The sequence below is a fragment of the Lutra lutra genome, chromosome 6 (genome assembly GCF_902655055.1).
Source record: "Lutra lutra chromosome 6, mLutLut1.2, whole genome shotgun sequence".
NCBI classification, from domain to species: domain Eukaryota; kingdom Metazoa; phylum Chordata; class Mammalia; order Carnivora; family Mustelidae; genus Lutra; species Lutra lutra.
Window position 1 is genome coordinate 10,007,738 of NC_062283.1, and position 16,422 is coordinate 10,024,159.

Genomic DNA, 16,422 nt, shown 5'->3' on the forward strand with positions numbered 1-16,422 from the left:
ATGACCTGAGCCGAAGGCAGTCGCTCAACCAACTGAGCCACCCAGGCGCCCGGATATCAGCCCTTTGTACTGTCATTTGTGAATCTCTTCTCCCATTCCGTGGGTTGCCTCTTTGTTTTGTTGACTGTTTCCTTTGCTGTGCAGAAATTTTTGATCTGGATGAAGCCCAAAAGTTCATTTTTGCTTTTGTTTCCTTTGTCTTTGGAGACATGTCTTGAAAGAAGTTGCTGGGGCCGATGTTGAAGAGGTTACTGCTATGTTCTCCTCTAGGATTTTGATAGATTCCTGCCTCACGTTGAGGTCTTTTATCCATTTCGAGTTTATCTTTCTGTATGGTGTAAGAGAATGGTCAAGTTTCATTCTTTTATACATAGCTGTCCAATTTTCCTAGCACCATTTATTGAAGAGAGTGTCTTTTTCCACTGTATATTTTTTCCTGTTTAAGCAATAGCTTTAGATAATTTAGTAAGTAATGTCTACTTGGGATTATTTTAAAAACTAAAAACTTTTGACATAAATATATATAATTTAAGGAATTATCTTACTGACAAATTTATCTAGTTCCTGCCTTTGACCTATATAGCTCCAGTAATTTATAATCTGGATCAGTAATTGACACCCATAGCCCTGTACACCAGATCCAACCTATGGCGTGTTTTGTGCAGCCTAGAAACTGAGGATGGTTTTTTCCATTTTTGAAATATTTATGAAAATAAAAAATGAAGATTGCAACAGTAAGCACATGTCGGCAGCAAAGCCTAAATTAATTACCCTCTGGCACTTCGTAGAGAAAGTTTGGTGAGAGATTCAGACTGTAAATTTATCTGTCATCTTAGAAGATTTATAGCTGGGTGAGTTGCTGCAGGGCTTTGTGAGAAAATACATAGGTGCTCAGGCCTCACGCTGGATGATTTACCTGATGGTCTCCTTTGTGCAATCTGTATCTGTAAGTTGTGCCATAAGACAGTTACATTAAAAAAACCAAGACGTTTGGCTTCTGTTGGTAGCAAACATGTTCTAGCAAGCAGAGTGGTGCTGGTGACACAACCTCAGGGTTGGGAATTGATCTTCAGTAGTTACCTGGTTTCCAAGAGTCTTTTCCCATCTCAATCTTCCAAATAATTACATAGCAACTACTAAGTGTCTGTTTTTGAGCTGTGAGCTGGAGATCAAGAAACAAGACAGGGTCTCTGCCTTTGGCATTTGGTAGAGAGGGAGAAGTCAAAGATCAGGAAGAAGAAAGTATAGGAGAGTGTAACTTAAAAGCTAAAAAAGATTTGGACAAGATAATACAGAGGTTCAGAAGATAAAGGGTATTTACCTCTTTCTGGGGACATTTGGGGAGCAAAGATCAGACAGGAAACCCTCACAGGAGGTAATGATTTCATCTGAGCTTTTAAAGGATAAACAGGAGAGGTCAGCAGAGTGAAAGATTTGATAAAAACTATACAAAGTAAGATTACACTAAGGCACCATCTTAGCTTTAAAAAAAAAATTGTAGAGAAATGATCCTGGGGCCCCTACAAAATTTGGAGGGTAAAAGCCAAAGAGCCCTAATGCAGAATTTGGTGATCTTTGTTGCTATTTTGCATTTTCTACCAACTTTTTTTTAATTGATTGTTATTGGTAACATGTGTATGTAATGGAAAAGTTAAATTTAAGAACATAAATAGGTTATGATATCACTGGCTTATTTCTGTCATTTCAACTCTGGCTTAAAAGACGTGCATTGGTACGTTAGTCATTTCTATAAGCAACTAATCTGTGGTAGGCATAACGAACTTGTGAAGCAGGTCTTGCTTCTTACTATCTATAAGGCATTGGCTGTCAACTACTCAGATATGTTTTCCTCCTTTGTAATGAAATAAACTGTTTTGTCTTTGGATTTTTTTTTTTTTTAAGATTTTATTTATTTATTTGACAGAGAGAGATCACAAGTAGGCAGAGAGAGAGAGGAAGAAGCAGGCTCCCCACTGAGCAGAGAGCCCAATGCGGGGCTCGATCCCAGGACCCTGAGATTATGACCCGAGCCGAAGGCAGCGGCTTAACCCGCTGAGCCACCCAGGTGCCCCTGGATTTTTTTTTTTTAAGTTCACATAAGATAGTGTATGTGAAAGCAGGACTGTAGAGATGCCTTTTTCTTTTTCCTTTTAATTACATTTTAACCATGTCCTGGGTTCAGAGTACAAGTAAACCACATCCTAAAAATGATACAGAGATGAACATGACAAATATTTAAATGGCTGCTTTATGCTAAACATTTTTAAGGTTGCTGGGGACTGATAGAGGTAAATAAGGCAGTCAGGTGTCTCTTCTCATAGAGATTGTCAAATATACCCTTAGAAACTTGTGATAAAGGGGTGCCCGGGTGGCTCAGTCGTGAAGTGTCTGCTTTTGGCTCAGGTCATGATCCCGGAGTCCTGGGATCAAGTCCTGCATTAGGCTCCCTGCTACTCCCTGTCCCACTCTCCCTACTTTGTGTTCCCGCTCTCGCTCTCTCTCTCTGTGAAATAAATAAAATTAAAAAAAAAAAAAAAGAAACCTGTGATAGGATGGGAAAACAGGCTGTAAGTAACTAGTTTAATAAAGCTATATATTTAATGTTTATTTTCTCTGCTGCCTTATATTTACTCATTTGATCCTCACAACAATTCTACAGATATGGCCAGAGTTCATGGAATTTTCAGTGCCTTAAGGCGTCATTTTAATGTAAATTATAAAATGCACCCCAGTCAGATACTGCTGAGATGAAAAAATTTGGAAAAAAAAAAAAAATCTTAAATTCAGCAAAATCTGGTGTTGTTACGTCCATTTTACAGATGAGGAAACAGGCCCGGGGAAAGTAAGTGATTGGCTTGAGAATACAGAATCAGTCGTAGTAGAGTCAGGATTTGAACCAGGAAGTTTGGCTCAAACCTGTGTTCTTACTCATTGCTTCGCATGAAGTAGGGATATGTGAATTGTAGGCCAGGTACTGGGGCCACAGATTAGTCAGTTGGTGATAAAATGAAAGATTCAGGGGAAGTGACCGGTGGGCTGGATTCAGACTCATGAGGGAGATTTTCCTAAGTAGAGGAAGGGAGTAAGTGAAGTAATGAGGATTTGAACGTTCCTGTAGAGTATAAGTGGGCACACTTTCACTCTTTTTCTCAGCTCTCCGGGCCTCTTTACCTCCAAAATACCAGATTATTCACATTTGCCTCACCTACCGGAGACTGTCCGTTGTGTCCCAGCACCAGGTCCTTGGGATGCCCCACTGTTCAGAGCAGCCTCCTCCTGTATGGACCTCTGGTTTGTCATTAGGGCAGCGTGGAGATGACTGGGTTCATCTGCAAGGCTAATGGGACTTACTTTGATTGCCTCTGTGCTCAGGACGAAACCTGAAGATAGGTAGTTCTGTAGAGTTTGGTTAATTTTACTACTCCCTTTTCACTGCTACTCCATGCCAACATTTATCGCTTTTCTGAATTCCTGCTTCCAGTTTGTCACAGAAGAACTTGTCACTGGTTACTAAAGATAAGTGAAATTCGGTATAAATGACACAGTGTATTATTACAGGGCTGGATGTTTGTGGGTTCAGTGCTGTCTCCAGAATGTACTGAAATAAGCACAGTGCACCATGGTTAGTTAACACAGGGGTCACTGAGCTATCTTACTGCTTTGGTTCTGTGTATCTAGTCTCTATATGTGCCTTGCTTTTAAAGAAAACTTTAAAACTTCCAAGTGACTGCATTTGTTTAATTAAAGAATTTCTTTACAAAAAGAAGCACTGGCGATAGTAATAATAACTAATACTCATTAACCATTTCCTATGAGTCTGGCACCATTAAAAGTAGTTTCCATGTATTAATGCCTTTACTTCCCATAAAAATCTTTAAGTACTATCACATTTCCCTCATTTTGTAAATGCAGAAACTGGGGCCAGAACCCGAAACCAGGCAGCGATCCTTAAGAGCCTACACTCCTACCCATTAGATTTCTGTAGTGCGTGTGACAATATGTGTACAGTGTTTCTCTTAATAGGCTGGTTGTTCACTTAAAAAACTAGGGAACACTGTCCCTGCTAGATGATGATGTGAGATACAGAAAGAAGCATAGTTTTAATTCTTTGTGTTTGTCCAGTGGTGACATCTTGTGGACATGGCTTGATTCTCCTTTATCACTATCAATTTTTTTAATTACTGTGAATTTTTATACTTTGTCAAACTAGCACTACTCTCGATTTGCTGGTTTTAAAGTGGTGCCATATTGTGTGCCTTGTAAAATTTTAATGATAGCTATGTATGCCCTGGCTTTAAAAGGCTCTGGAAGTATTTTAACTATGTGACTTTAATTATCTAATTTGGATGGGGATCAGGTAATAATGCTTAGAATGTTATCCCTTGCTCACCCTCCCCACCTCTTTCTTACTTTCTTGTAAAGTATTTAGGTCATCTACCGGTCAGGTTTTATTGAACTTTGACTAAAATGTGATACATAATAGTGATTATTCTATGTATGAAATACACTAACAGAACTTAGGAAATTTTAGTGTTCCCTTTTAGCGTTTAATGTGTTTCTTATGAATTAGGTGGAAACTTAATAAAACTTAGTTCAAGTTAGTCATAGAGAATTGATGAACCAGTGATAACCTGTCGAGCACCCCCCAATATTTGGAACACCTCCAAGAATTAGGAAATAAGTAAAAATGACCTCTAAATAATAATGCATAGGTGGAGTTCATATACTTTACTTTTAGGAAGCGTTTCGACCCCTTGCCACCTCTCAAATGCACTTTCTTAGCGGCAGTTAAATTAGTGAGGTTAGCCGGCTGCCCGCCACCGGTATGTGTCCGCTGTAAGACAGGCTGCCGCGGCGGGTGGCCTGCAGCGCATACGTAGCGACGGCAGTGTGCCCGGAGGAAAGAGCCACAGCTGAGCCCACTTAACTCCTGGAACAGATCGGTCTGTGTACTTTAACTTTCTTCAAGAGTTTTTTCAAATCAATATCCATCTTTTTTTTTTTTTTTAAAGAATTATAATCAGAATTGTAAGTGTAAAACATTTGGAGAGCCATTCTTTCAGAAGTGATTTGAAGTATTTTGGGGGTGTAGAGATGAGATTTTAGGTTACTATTTGTTTATATAAGATGCTTCTACTTTGGGGAAATTAATTAAATGAATTAATGTTCCCTAATTTCAGAGACCATAGTTGGGACAAAGTATAAATTATAATTTTGTCATTTTAACCTATCCATGTGTATATACTTTGCTTTTGTTTAATCAGCTGTGAATCAGTATTGAAGAAAATAGATTCTGGAGTCAGATCTAGTTGAAACTCACTCACGTATTTTGTTAAATATGTGGCTGTGAGCAAAGTACCTCTCAAGCCTTAGTCTCCTCACATGTTCAGAAATAGTTACTGAGCAACTGCTGTCCGTGGTGCACTATTTTAGGAGTTAGGGATACCTCAGTGAACTGAAGAGTGTTAAAAAAAAAAAATCGTGGTCCTCATGGAACTTCCATTCTAGCTGGGAGACAGTAGAAGAATATTAATAGCACCTATATTCTAGAGGTATTTTTTGAGATTAAGGCAATGCATATAAAATTTCCGGTCTATAGTTTGTAAAATTTGGGCGTCTTATTTTTAGTGTTTGATTCTTGTGACTAGTTTTGTGTTCGGATAAAGTGAAGTTTGAGGATATTGGTTATCTCAAGTTGATGACTAGTAATAATTTTTCATTGGTGATGTTGAGTACATTAATTTTCTCTAATACTGTTAAGAGGTACAGAGGAATAGAGGAATGGAATTAATCTCTTCGTAAATGTTCTTTGCTTTCCTTTCCACCAGCCACCAAAAAAGACATCTAAAAGAGAAAAACCTAAACAGAAAGCTACTTCTAAAAGTAAGAAAACCATAAAAAGTGCTAATGTTAAGAAGGCAGATAGCAGCACCACCAAGAAGAATCAAAACAGTTCCAAAAAAGGTATGTTAGAATGACACATTTTCAGCAACTCTAAAGGTAGAACTCATGTGCTCTAACAGTTTTGAAGTGTGTGTGGCAAATAAACTGCCAAGAAAATTGCCTGGTGGGGGGGAAGGTATACCAGTTTTTTTTAATAATTGTAATTTTTCAAAATTGACAAAATGTCAGTGGATGTTATATAACTAATTTATGGAGTGGTGATGTATCATCTTACCTGATAACCCTTTTGAGAATCTAATGAAAGCTTATCTTACTTTTAGAAAGTGAATCTGAGGATAGTTCAGATGATGAACCTTTAATTAAAAAATTAAAGAAACCTCCTACAGATGAAGAGTTAAAGGAAACCGTGAAGAAGTTACTGGCCAGTGCCAACTTGGAGGAAGTCACAATGAAGCAGATTTGCAAGGAGGTAATTGGACAAATACTTGGATCATTTTGCTTTTATTTGAAAAATTCTTCCACTCAGCCCTCAGTTCAAAAAGCAGGATTCTTGTGTGGATGTGTTCACTCACTAAATGTCTGCTGAACTGTTACATGCCAGGCGTCCTCACGGTGCTGGGATGCTGCTTTCAGTCAGTCGAAGTCTCTGCCCTATTGAAATTACTTCATAAATGACAGTAGGATGTGCACAGCGAAGAAAGTTGAAGTGATACATTCCAAACCACAGAGAAAACTTGCTTTTCCTGATCTGGAAACTATTTTTACTGATGCATCCTTAGGTTATATTAATTTAGAAGAGCATTCTCGAGGTGCCTGGCTCGCTCATTGGAGGAGCCTCTGACTCTTGATCCTTGGGATCGTGAGTTTAAGCCCCATGTTGGGTGTAGAGATTAAGATTACTTAGATAAATCGGTATTTTAAAAGACAATCTCATGTACCACCTTATTTTCAGCATTAGTTATAAGATGCTATAGATCAGGATTTTAGCTCAGACTTCTGTGAGAAGTTTTTCTGATACGCAGAAAATAAAATGTCCCTAGTCTTGAATATGATTCCATAGAGATTCCATACCCTAGATCAAAATTGGGAGATTTTAGAATCTAGTGTGTCATGGTTAAACCAAATTAAAATTTCAAATGTACTGAAGGTGAAATATTATATACTTTTTTAAGACCTTGATAATTGTTTTGTTTGTTCATTTAACATTCACTGAGCCATACTGTGTACCAGGCACTGGGATGGATTTGGGGGTAAAGCCGGGAAATCTATTACTTGGCTGTTGGGGGCTTGCTGTTAGGTGAGATAGGAGATGGCTGTTGCAATGAGTTGGGGACAGTTGGTAAGGGCTGGACTGGAAGAGTGCAGAAGGTGGCACACCGCCACAGAAGAAACTGCACCTGCTTGGGCCTGGGAGGAGGAAAGAGATCCTAGAGCATCAGCTGTGCCATACAGTCGAGCAACATGGACACATGTGCATAAAATAGGACAGTGACCACAAGGAATAGTAATTTCTTTGGCTGAAGACTAGAGTTGGAAAGAAGTCTTCACAGGAGTTAGGGAAGAAAAGGACAAGTTTCGTAGAACTCATATATGTCTTATTGCAGAGTTTAGTTTTTTCCCTAAAATTAGTGGGAGAATTGGGAGGCTCAGTGGGGTATTGGGAACTGATCGTCAGGGGCCAACACAATCTGATTTTTGAGAGTCATCCCAGACAAATAGAGGACAGAATAAAGAATGGGATGATAGTCATGAAACCCCGGTTTGTTATAATCAAAGTTACAGGGTGGCCATAACCAAGTCAGAAATCAAGAGAGCCTGGTGAGCGTTGGCTCAGCTGTGGGTGTTAAGGCGCGGCTCCATTAACTATCTAGGGAACAGAACAAAGGGTACATTCTGAAAAAAAGCTTTGTTCTAGGCATTATGAGATGAGGTGCTGGGAACATCCAAGTGAGAGAAACTGTGACCATTGTAATTCTTCCAAGGTAGGAGAGACAGACTGGGGTACTGCTGGGAGTTAAATCCAGAAGCCTAGATTAGATAAGGTGGCCCAGGCAAGAAGATAGAGGTAAGCAAAGGACAAAGTCCTGGAAACCACTCAAATCAGAGTTGAGAAGTGATTTCTACAAAATATGAAAAACTGTAGAAAGGTGTTGTCAAAGCCGAGAAAGAGGGGAGACAGTTTCCAGAAGGGGAAGGTCATGCCCTCCAGGGCATAATGGGCAAGGGCTATGGAGAACAGCTAGGGTTCAGGGAGGGGGGCTAGAAATGCCCTGTAAACATGAAAATGCACTTTCCCTACTTGAAGATAAAAGTTTAAATATTTTTGCTTATTAGCTTGACAAAATATGAATGCTAACAGTTTTCATGCTTGGTAAGGGTATAGGGAGACATACTCATGCTTAAAGTTGTAACAACTTTGGAGAACAATTAAGTAGTATCTTAAAATTTAAATTGCAAATGCCCTTTAACCTAGCAATTCCATTTCTAGGTTTCTCTATGCTAAAGACATAGTCACATCTGCACAGAATGATTACAGTGATGTTCAGCATGTCTGTTAATACTGAAAAATCAGAACCTAACTGGCCATCAATAGGGAAATGTTTAAACTGGTACATTGGTATTTTTGGAATTTTATGTAGCAGTACAAAAGAACATGGAAAAACCTCCCAGGTATTGTCAACTTTTTTAAAACATATAGACTATTACCCATCTATGTAAATACCAAAGACAGTATTGCCATTGATACATTTATGTGTTTGTGTAAAAACTTGTTTTTTAAAGGTCTGGAAGAATACACAGCGAACCGATAACTGGTTTCCTCTGAGGGGAGGGACAAGGGCAGAGTGGAGAGAGATGAGTTCTGTGCCTTTAACTTTTGTGAAGACGTTTTATGTAAATTTTTTTTTTTAAGATTTATTTATTTATTTACTTTGACAGACAGAGATCACAAGTAGGCAGAGAAGCAGGCAGAGAGAGAGAGGAGGAAGCAGGCTCCCTGCTGAGCAGAGAGCCCAATGCAGGGCGCGGTCCCAGGACCCTGGGATCATGAGCTGAGCCGAAGGCAGAGGCTTTAACCCACTGAGCCACCCAGGCGCCCCGACACTTTATGTAATTTTTTGAGGGGATTATTAACAACATGGAGAGGTCAGGTGAGGAGGACTTGTGGGGTTTTTTGGACTCAGCAAGTAGGAGATAATCACTGACATAGTAAGAGGACGGTAAATGCAAGGGTTATTTACCATTGGATTGAGAATGAATTACTAGGGAGGAAAGTGAATAAATTAAAGCTTCTGTTTTGAGCAGCTTGCTTTTTTTTTTTTTATAAGATTTTATTTATTTATGTGTCAGAGAGAGGAGCGAGAGTGAGCACAGGCAGGCAGAGGCAGAGGGAGAAGCAGGCTCCCTGCCAAGCAAGGAGCCCGATGTGGGACTCGATCCCAGGATACTGGGATCATGTCCCGAGCTGAAGGCAGCTGCTTAACCAACTGAGCCACCCAGGCGTCCCGAGCAGCTTGCTTTAGAAAGGAAATTGCAGCTAAATGGAAGGTGGGGGTACAAGCTGATGAAAGATTTTTAAGAAGGTCATGGAGAGAAAGCACATGCATATATTAGGCTTGGAGACGGTGCTGGGATGGCAGGGGAGAGTTCCGGAAAGGGTCCTGGCAGAGGTAAAGGACATGGGGGATATTGATAGATCCAGATACAAACAAGCTAGAGGGGGAGAGGTAGGTCAGAAAGTTGAAGGAATGCAAAATGGTGGCTTCTTGGCCAAGAGCGAAAGGGAGAAAGGGATGAAAAGGCCATGGACGGGAATGCAGGAGGAGCTGATAAAGTATTCGGAGGGATTGCTAGAGAGGCTCCGGCGTTGGACACCAAGAACTTGAAATGGGACCAGTCTTTCATTATTTTTTTTTCAAAGATTTTATTGATTTGAGAGAGAACAAGTGGGGTGAGGGGCAGAGGGAGCAGAGCAGGGAACCCGACTCAGGGTCCCTGAGCTGAAGGCAGGCGCTTAACCAACTGAACCACCCAGGCGCCCCTGGACCCGTCCTTTAAAAGTTGTGTAGAGAAGTTGGTAGGTAGACCCGTTCCGGGCCAGAGCTGTGCAGGGGAAGAACGAGGGGGAACGACTGGAGTGATGTAAATGATTGATTCTTCGCAGGAATCGGCGGACCGCAGCCTGTGGGCCGGATCTATCTTCCCGCCTGCTTTTGTAAATAGTTTAATGTGACAGCAAGCATATCCATTCTTGCCAGCGCGTCGGTGGCACCTTTCACACCGCAGTGTCATAGTGGAGTGGTTGCGATGGAAACTGTTCCTGGAAAAGCTGAAACCATTTACTGTCTGTCCCTTCACTGAAAAACTGCCCTTACCTTCACTGCACCTCAGGAGTGAGGCCTGTGGTGCGAATGGAGTCAGCCCAGGAGTCACCGTCAAGTTAGGCTGCGGGAGCCAGTTGACAGAAGAGAGGGATATCTGGAAAGGTCTAGGAGTAGAGCACTCCTGAAACCACCCGGATCTCGGGGATTTCACTTGGGGGGGGGGATGGAGTGGTGGAGTGGAGGCCGAGGCTCGTCAGAGGTCAAGTTGAGGAGCCTCAGTTGTGTTGGAGGACATAACAGAGAAGCGTAAGGGAGTCTCTAGGAAACATTGGACAGAACCCACCAATATAAAGAGCTTAGTCCCCTTACCTGAGATCTGAGTGTTGGCCTCGCCTGCGTCTGTTAGCTCCGCTGAGATTCCCAGTAGCGTGTACAACAGTGAGAGTGTTCACACACTGATTTACCGTCTGCTCGTTTTGGGTCTGGTGAGCGACTACCCTGAGCGCACGTGCAGCTGTTCGCACGCAGCCTCCGTTTCTTCATCCCAAGGTGTAAAGCATATCACTGGATTTCTAAATCTATTGTTAACCTTTTCCTTTTTACCATAGGTATATGAAAATTATCCTGCTTATGATTTAACTGAAAGAAAAGATTTCATAAAAACAACCGTTAAAGAGGTAAGTATCTCCATCTTTTCTAATTTTGATCATTTTTTAACATCTAAGACAAAGGAATGATGTATATCAAATACTGCGTATTTTTCAAAATATTCATGTCACTAAATTTATCATTTGACCCTCAAATTTTTTCAAGATAGGTGGGGAAAATATTTTTCCCATTGTAAAGCTTAAAAATACAGTCCGAACAGTAGTGACTAAAGCAGTGTCAGGCTTGCAGTGTATGTGGGCAGCTGGGGGCATCCCCAGTACTCCCACAGCCACGTGAGCACAGTTGCTGTCCCCCAGAGGCAGAAGATTCACAGTAGCTAGAGTTTGATATTGGTCCCTACAGATTTCCCAAGGTCATAGTTTAAAAATTTGAGGCGGGGGGGATATGATTTTTGTGTTTCTGATGTGCTTTGGGCATAGGAAAATGATGTTTCTCTCATTGCAGCTGATTTCCTGAGGCAGAGGAGACAGATGACTTGTCCCGTGGATGTAAAGATCTGATTTATACCATTATACCAGCAAAGAGAATGTATTTCCTTTTCTAAATCCCTGCAGGCATTGTGTTGGTAGAACTTATTGCCGATCTTTTTATCTTGAGTGTTAAGTAAATTTGAGTTTGTTGTTTTAAATTGCATTTCTATGCAGTTTTTAGTTTAAAATTTTGCATGGCAGTAACTGTTCCTTGCTTTTATAGCTGTATTTTGTACATTTTGGATTTCTTTATATGAGATCGTAGATTCTCGAACTGTTGTAGTTTTTAGCGCGCTTGGTAGGAGTCGCTTGTTCCGGGCCTACTTTTAATCAAGTAGAACAAACTTACTGACATTTATACATGCAGAGACTATGGCAGTATTTAGTACACGGAATATTTTGAATACACATCTGTCAGTGGCGGTGTGTTCATATTAAAAATACACAGGCTTCAGCTACTGAGATTAAATTGGACATTTTCTGCATGTGTATATATGTCAAATTGTCAGCATGACAAAAGTGACAGATGTTATTTTTGTATTTTTAAAAAAATTTGTTGTATATAAAGTTTTTTTATTTCTTTTGTGCAGATCACTTTTTAAACTCCTCTAGGTAGGTATCTTTACAGTTATAAACTATGAAATGTCAGTGTTCGGCCATATGGTATGACTGAGCAGTGAAAGTCAGAATTCAGTGGAGAAAACACTGAAGGAACAGACCGTTCTCTGCTTTGCCTCAGAAGTGTCATCAGTTTGTAGTTTTAGTGTTAATTCTGCAAGTGTCTGTAGATACATTTTATATTAGGGATCAACCAAATCAATACATCAGAACTTCAAAATTTGGGGACAGGGTGGGAGTAAGTACAAGCACATTTGGCTTATAATAAATGAACTGATTTTTATTAACTGCTTTTGCCCATTTAAAATGCTGATATTTACAGGAAACCGGGCCACCTTTATAATTATGATAAATGTACCAAGTGTAATGCTAGAAGATAATGTGTAGGCAATAGTGGGTATCTCTGACACAATATTTCTCAAAAGTGATAAAAGACTTATTTTTAACATTAAAGAAGTTTAATGTATTTGTGGAATCAGGGCTTTTGGGTTTTAAATTTTGGCCAATCAGGATTCTAGGTGATCAGTATACAGACCACTCCTGAATGAGACTATTTTGTCTTTTAAATTGTCTTAATCAGTTTATTGAATAATCTCTGAATTTTAAAGTAAAACAATCCTACTTATGAGAGAACTAGGCCTTTGATAAACCAGTTGAGCATTTAAAATAAAAATCCATCCATAAAAATGGTGTGTGTTAGGGTTTTTAACAGGTTTGACTTTATTGATAAATGCAAATGAATGGAGTAAACAACTAAATGAGACCCAGAATTGGCCTTTGATTTTAAATATTTAATTTGTTCCTATAAACCTTGTCAATAAAAATAATAAATCCATGCTCTTGTCTCCTGCATTACTGTCTTATGGTTCTTGTAGCATTTCCCCCCAGCTGAGGAATTCAGAACAGGTTTTTAGGTGGATTTAGCCTCACGGTCCCAGTTAATTTGGAGTGCTGTTCAGTGATAACGGCCCACGGTTACATGAGCACGTACACGATGGAGAGGCCACCAAGGAAAACCAGGAAGTGATCTCACAGAAGGTAGGTGAGTACAGTTACTGTTTATTTTAGATCATTTACTTGAAAAGGGGTGAGCAGAGTAAGACCCGGGAACTAAAAACAAAGTCTACAGAAGGTTTGGAGGAGAGGGGATGGGTGAGGTTGCATGGGGAAGGCGTAGCTGAATCGAGTGCACTCGTCACTATACAGAGTATTTGAAAAACAAGTCTAGTTTTTATTAAGTAGTTATACACAACCAGCTGTTCACAATCTGCAGTTGAAACACTGTATTCACTGCTATTCAATTACAAAATCTTCAAACAGTGAAAAACCATAATCAAGAGGAAAAGTACCGTGGTTCCTTAACGAAAAAAAAGTCAAATGATGTCACTTAGGAAATTTTTTACATACACATTTACTGTACTTCAGCTAACGAGGTTTGCTTATAGCACAGTACAAGTTTAAGTGCCCAGAGACTAAACACTTGTGAGCCATTTCAAACTTAAAATACTGTGCATTTACCACTGAACACATGCTATTCTTTAAGCATTTTAATACATAGTATTTTAAAGCAGAATACTTCCCAATCAGTACCAGTGACTCCAAATCTCAGCATTTTGCTGTGTTAACCCAACTTTGCTGTTTGCTTTTCTGTGTTTGTATCATACTCTGATGGGGACGGATGTGTCTAAGTTCTGTGTAAAGTTTGCATAAAATACTATTTCTACTTACAAGCGGACTTTAAATTTTAAAAATACCTAATATTTTGCAAAGTCTTTAAAATCCTTTTGAGTCCCTTTTTGAAGCAGACTAATGTAATCGAAAGAACTGTTCAGACTTTTTAAAACAAAAGCACTAAAGTTACCACCCACTTTTCTAATTTGGCAAGATAAGCATCCTGAAGACCCTGAAATCATTGTTTTAAATGAACTATTTTGTCATGAGTGAAAAAAGGAAAACGTATCTGCCATGTTCTCAGGCTTTTAAGATATGGCTTTAAATGTGTAATATTTACCAGGATATCACATTCTTCTGCAGTTTTCCAGTGGACCTGCCTATGGAATACTGAAAACATGATGCTGTAAAAAATACTCTTAAGAGTTTGAATCTGTTATTTGAAAAAGAGGCAGTAGAGGGAGTTTTTTATTAAAGCATTCTGACAAGAAAGATCTTTTTGCTAGTGGTTGCCAAAAGTAAGGCTGTTTAAAGTGTACCATCCACCCCAACTTGGCTCTTAGAAAGAGCCATATTCTCACTGGCCTAAAGTATGAAGACTGTACTATCTCTACCCCATTCTAAGTAAGAGAATACCTGTGCTGTTTAAGGGAGTGAAAATTTTGCTGTTTTGCCAATGAGTGCACAAATCTAAAATGTATCACAAAAGATACCTGAATTTAAATTTTTGAATAACCCAATGGAAAGAAATATGTACAATATAAAACAGTCTAGAAGTTTCATTTACTTTCAGCTGAAGAGTTTGTGCTGTATCTGAAACAAAGGTTTGTATTTAAATTTTAAGTAAAAGCTCAATATTGGACCTCTATGAAAGTCTTAAGGCTCATTGGCAAAGATACTAATAAACTGTCGCAGAAGAAAAATACATGGCTTTATCTGGTATTCTAATGCTTGCTGCTTGGTTTCTCAATGTTTGAAAACTGAGGAGTCCAACAAAATGTCAGATTTAAAGGGAGTCTCCAACCATGGAAGAAATCCTACCCAAAATCTTAAGGTTCTCTTCTGCCTTATTCTGAAATACAGAAGACTTAGCCCTAATCAACCTGTGGAAAAAGCAAATCTAAGTGCTTCGAAAGGATTCTTGGGGCTAATGCTCTCAGAGAAGGTTTCCGTTTGGTTTTATGAAAGTGAGGTTTAACATGTGTTTCAAACTTTACCATTTGGGGCACAGAAGAAAGCTGGGTCCAGACAAATTCTATTCAAAATGCTGCGATCTTGCTTGCTTCTCGAACTCCACTCAAATATGCCCCTGTAACAGTCTGTGGAAAATGCCTGTTTGTTGCCTGTAAGAAATAATTGCATAATTGGAGGTCATGTATAAGGATCTCAAATGATAATAAACAAATAATCAGTACAAGCTTATACTCTCTCTGACCCTCAAAGATGGACGGCACTCCTTTGTGCTCTTATGAACACTACGGCCCCTGAACTTCTCTGGTTATCCCACCATACCTCACCAGATCATTCCACAACTTACTCTACAGTCCTGTGAGGTACTGTGTGCCGGTCTTTAGGATACCACCTCTCTATACCATGTACTGGAACTAAGAGGAATGACTAAGGCACATTCACTGCCCCACCCCCACCAGCCAAGTAATCTCGCTGTTCGAATCGGCAGTGAGGGAGGCAACGAGCACGAACCCCTCCATCCACAGTAGGAGTTTTGCTAGATGGCGGCAACAGAAGGACAGAGCTGTGTTACTCAATAGGAAGGGGAAAGGAAAGGTGAGGTCTGGCAATGGGAGAAGCCCCCTTTCCGGGAGACTAGCTGGAACACAAGCAGCAAGCCAAGAAGGGGAAAAAAGTCCCGATCTGCGCCTTGGGGGGCAGGAACAATGACCAGGTCTGGGAGGCAGCTGTGGGCGAGCTGGTGAGCACGCCTCAAGACGGGGAAGGACACGAAACAGCTCTGTGTGAACTAAGCTATTGCCATGTCACCTGGATGAATGTGGGGTGGAAGGAAAAGGTCCAGGGCCAAAGACATCAATAAATGGAGGTAATGTGATCAGGAGGTACTTGCCGTCCAAGTACTAGTGGGAGAGGGGCAGAAACTTCACAGAAATAGGTTTAAAATTGTTCTTTAACTGTGAGGTAAGATCTGTAGGACAGACGCCCAACAGAGCTGCTCCTGGAAGCAGCTGACTGGCTGCCCAGCCTGTAGTCCTGCTGTGTTCCCACAAAGCTGGCGCTGCGGCCCAATGACTCTACAGTAGCCAGCTTTTCAATGATACTCTTCTGGAGTCCTCCAAAAGTCAGGAAGAGAAAAGAACACCCACTCCATTTTCTATGACACTAGAAAATGTGTGTGCTCCGAAGCTAACATACAAAGCATGAAAACATAAAAGAGTGCTGAGAATTGCCTTTACTCTGCTCCGTTTGGGAAGGGTAGTGGCGTGGGGGTGGGGGTCAAAAGCAACCAGTTCACCCCGCAAAGAATCCTTTTAAAATTCTCAGCCACCGGAGGCATCAAGAACTACAGAGACAGAGGTTGGGCGTGAGTGGAAACAGGACTGAAGGCTACGAAGAGCAGGTCAGACCCTCACCTGCTCCCACCACCACAGCCGGAGATCTGGGGAGGCAAGGGTAAGGCACCGAACCATGTGGGGATTGAGTCAAGTCTTCATAACTAAGAGCAAAGCTTTCAGCTGCCAGGATGTCAGGAGCTGCCACCACGCAAAGAGAAACTACATGTTCCCAGAGGAAAGAGC

At 40.4% G+C, this 16,422-nt stretch overlaps 2 protein-coding genes across 3 annotated transcripts in view; one reads left to right on the forward strand and one right to left on the reverse strand.

The window, feature by feature from the left end:
• The window catches only part of DEK (DEK proto-oncogene), a 33,648-nt gene extending 20,830 nt beyond the window's left edge, over positions 1-12,818 (forward strand). For both annotated transcript variants that reach the window (XM_047734998.1, XM_047734999.1), the window contains exons 8-11: positions 5,829-5,964; positions 6,225-6,373; positions 10,835-10,903; positions 11,340-12,818. In XM_047734998.1, coding sequence (XP_047590954.1) covers positions 5,829-5,964; positions 6,225-6,373; positions 10,835-10,903; positions 11,340-11,351 — 366 coding nt within the window. In that variant the 3' untranslated portion in view covers positions 11,352-12,818. The remainder of the gene's footprint in view (positions 1-5,828; positions 5,965-6,224; positions 6,374-10,834; positions 10,904-11,339) is intronic.
• A 375-nt stretch (positions 12,819-13,193) lies between these two features.
• The window catches only part of KDM1B (lysine demethylase 1B), a 62,377-nt gene continuing 59,148 nt past the window's right edge, over positions 13,194-16,422 (reverse strand). Inside the window, exon 21 of the mRNA XM_047734997.1 lies at positions 13,194-14,997. Within this exon, the coding sequence (XP_047590953.1) occupies positions 14,914-14,997 (84 nt within the window). The 3' untranslated portion in view covers positions 13,194-14,913. The remainder of the gene's footprint in view (positions 14,998-16,422) is intronic.